The 1,091-nt window shown below is 55.3% G+C and overlaps 1 protein-coding gene across 1 annotated transcript in view; it reads left to right on the top strand.

Annotated features, from left to right (window-relative positions):
* Nucleotides 1-222: 222 nt before the first annotated feature.
* The window catches only part of prune (prune exopolyphosphatase), a gene marked incomplete at its 5' end in the record, with an annotated part of 20,145 nt that continues 19,276 nt past the window's right edge, over nt 223-1,091 (top strand). The window contains 2 exon segments of the mRNA XM_024261054.1: nt 223-330; nt 397-599. Of these exon segments, the coding sequence (XP_024116822.1) occupies nt 223-330; nt 397-599 (311 nt within the window).

Raw genomic sequence — 1,091 nt, 5'->3', positions numbered from 1 at the left:
TGTTTGAACTTAATCCTCGGAGCAGCAGTTGGTGGGCGGGGCCTAAAAACTTTAGGATGACAGTCAGTAGAAGCTGAAGATGACTCCTCCTCCTCCTCCTTCCCAGAAGGATCTGAAACTCTGCAGGATGTCTTTACTCCTCCTCACTGACATGGAGGTTCTCTGTTCTCTCACTCATGTCCAAAATGAAACCTTCCTCTGGTTCTGTTCTGGTTCCATCAGGCGGACGTGGACCGGCCAGGTCCGCCCTTTCATGTAGTTCTGGGGAATGAGGCGTGTGATGTGGACTCCATGGTGTCTGCTTTGGCCTTCTCCTATTTCCTGTTCAAGGTAAGGTTCTGCCCAATCAGCTGTTGGCGTCTGCGGCGGCCCGGTTTTGACCCGTCTCTCTCTCAGACAGCACACGGTGACACGGTCCCTTTGCCGCTGCTCAACATCCGCCGGTCCGAGCTGGTTCTGCGGTCAGACAACGTCTTTCTGCTGCGCCAGGTCGGTTTGTCTCCAGAACTTCTGCTCTTCAGGGACCAGGTGGACCTGCGGGCTCTGCGGCGGGCCGGCCGCCTGCGGCTGACGCTGGTCGACCACAACGTCCTGCCCAGGCAAGCACGTGCAGCGGGGGGGGGGCAAAGGGCTTGTTATCAGGTGACCTGAACTCTGCCGTGTGGTGGCGAGCTGCAGAGATGTGATTTGAGGTTGGAGCGTTAAACTTCCTGTCAGCGTTTGTAATTATGGAGCCAAACCTGAGAATTCTGAGCGCCTTTGAACTACTCGCTGTCCTGCAGCGTGGCGTGCTGCAGGTGTGGATCTGAGCGCAGAATCCCAGCATCGGGTAATCCACCACACAGGCCAGGGAGAGGAGGGTGGCTTTAAAATCAGGAGTGGATTTGGGGGCGGAGCTTATACTAAGGGCGGAGCATTGCAGACCCCGGTGATTGTCAGTTCTGGTCCTGACGGTTTGGTCTCTGACATTTCATTCAGTCCTTTTCTTCTTTGAGTTTTGGCTGATCCCTGTAGGGGGCGATATACACCATGAACATCTTCTCTCCTCCTCTCTCTCCTCTCTCTCTTTAGAGGCGGACTCAAACAACCAC

This window comes from Oryzias melastigma, unplaced genomic scaffold (genome assembly GCF_002922805.2).
Source record: "Oryzias melastigma strain HK-1 unplaced genomic scaffold, ASM292280v2 sc00541, whole genome shotgun sequence".
Lineage (NCBI taxonomy): Eukaryota > Metazoa > Chordata > Actinopteri > Beloniformes > Adrianichthyidae > Oryzias > Oryzias melastigma.
Note: the sequence above shows the minus strand (reverse complement) of the source record. Positions and strands in the feature narration are given on the sequence as shown.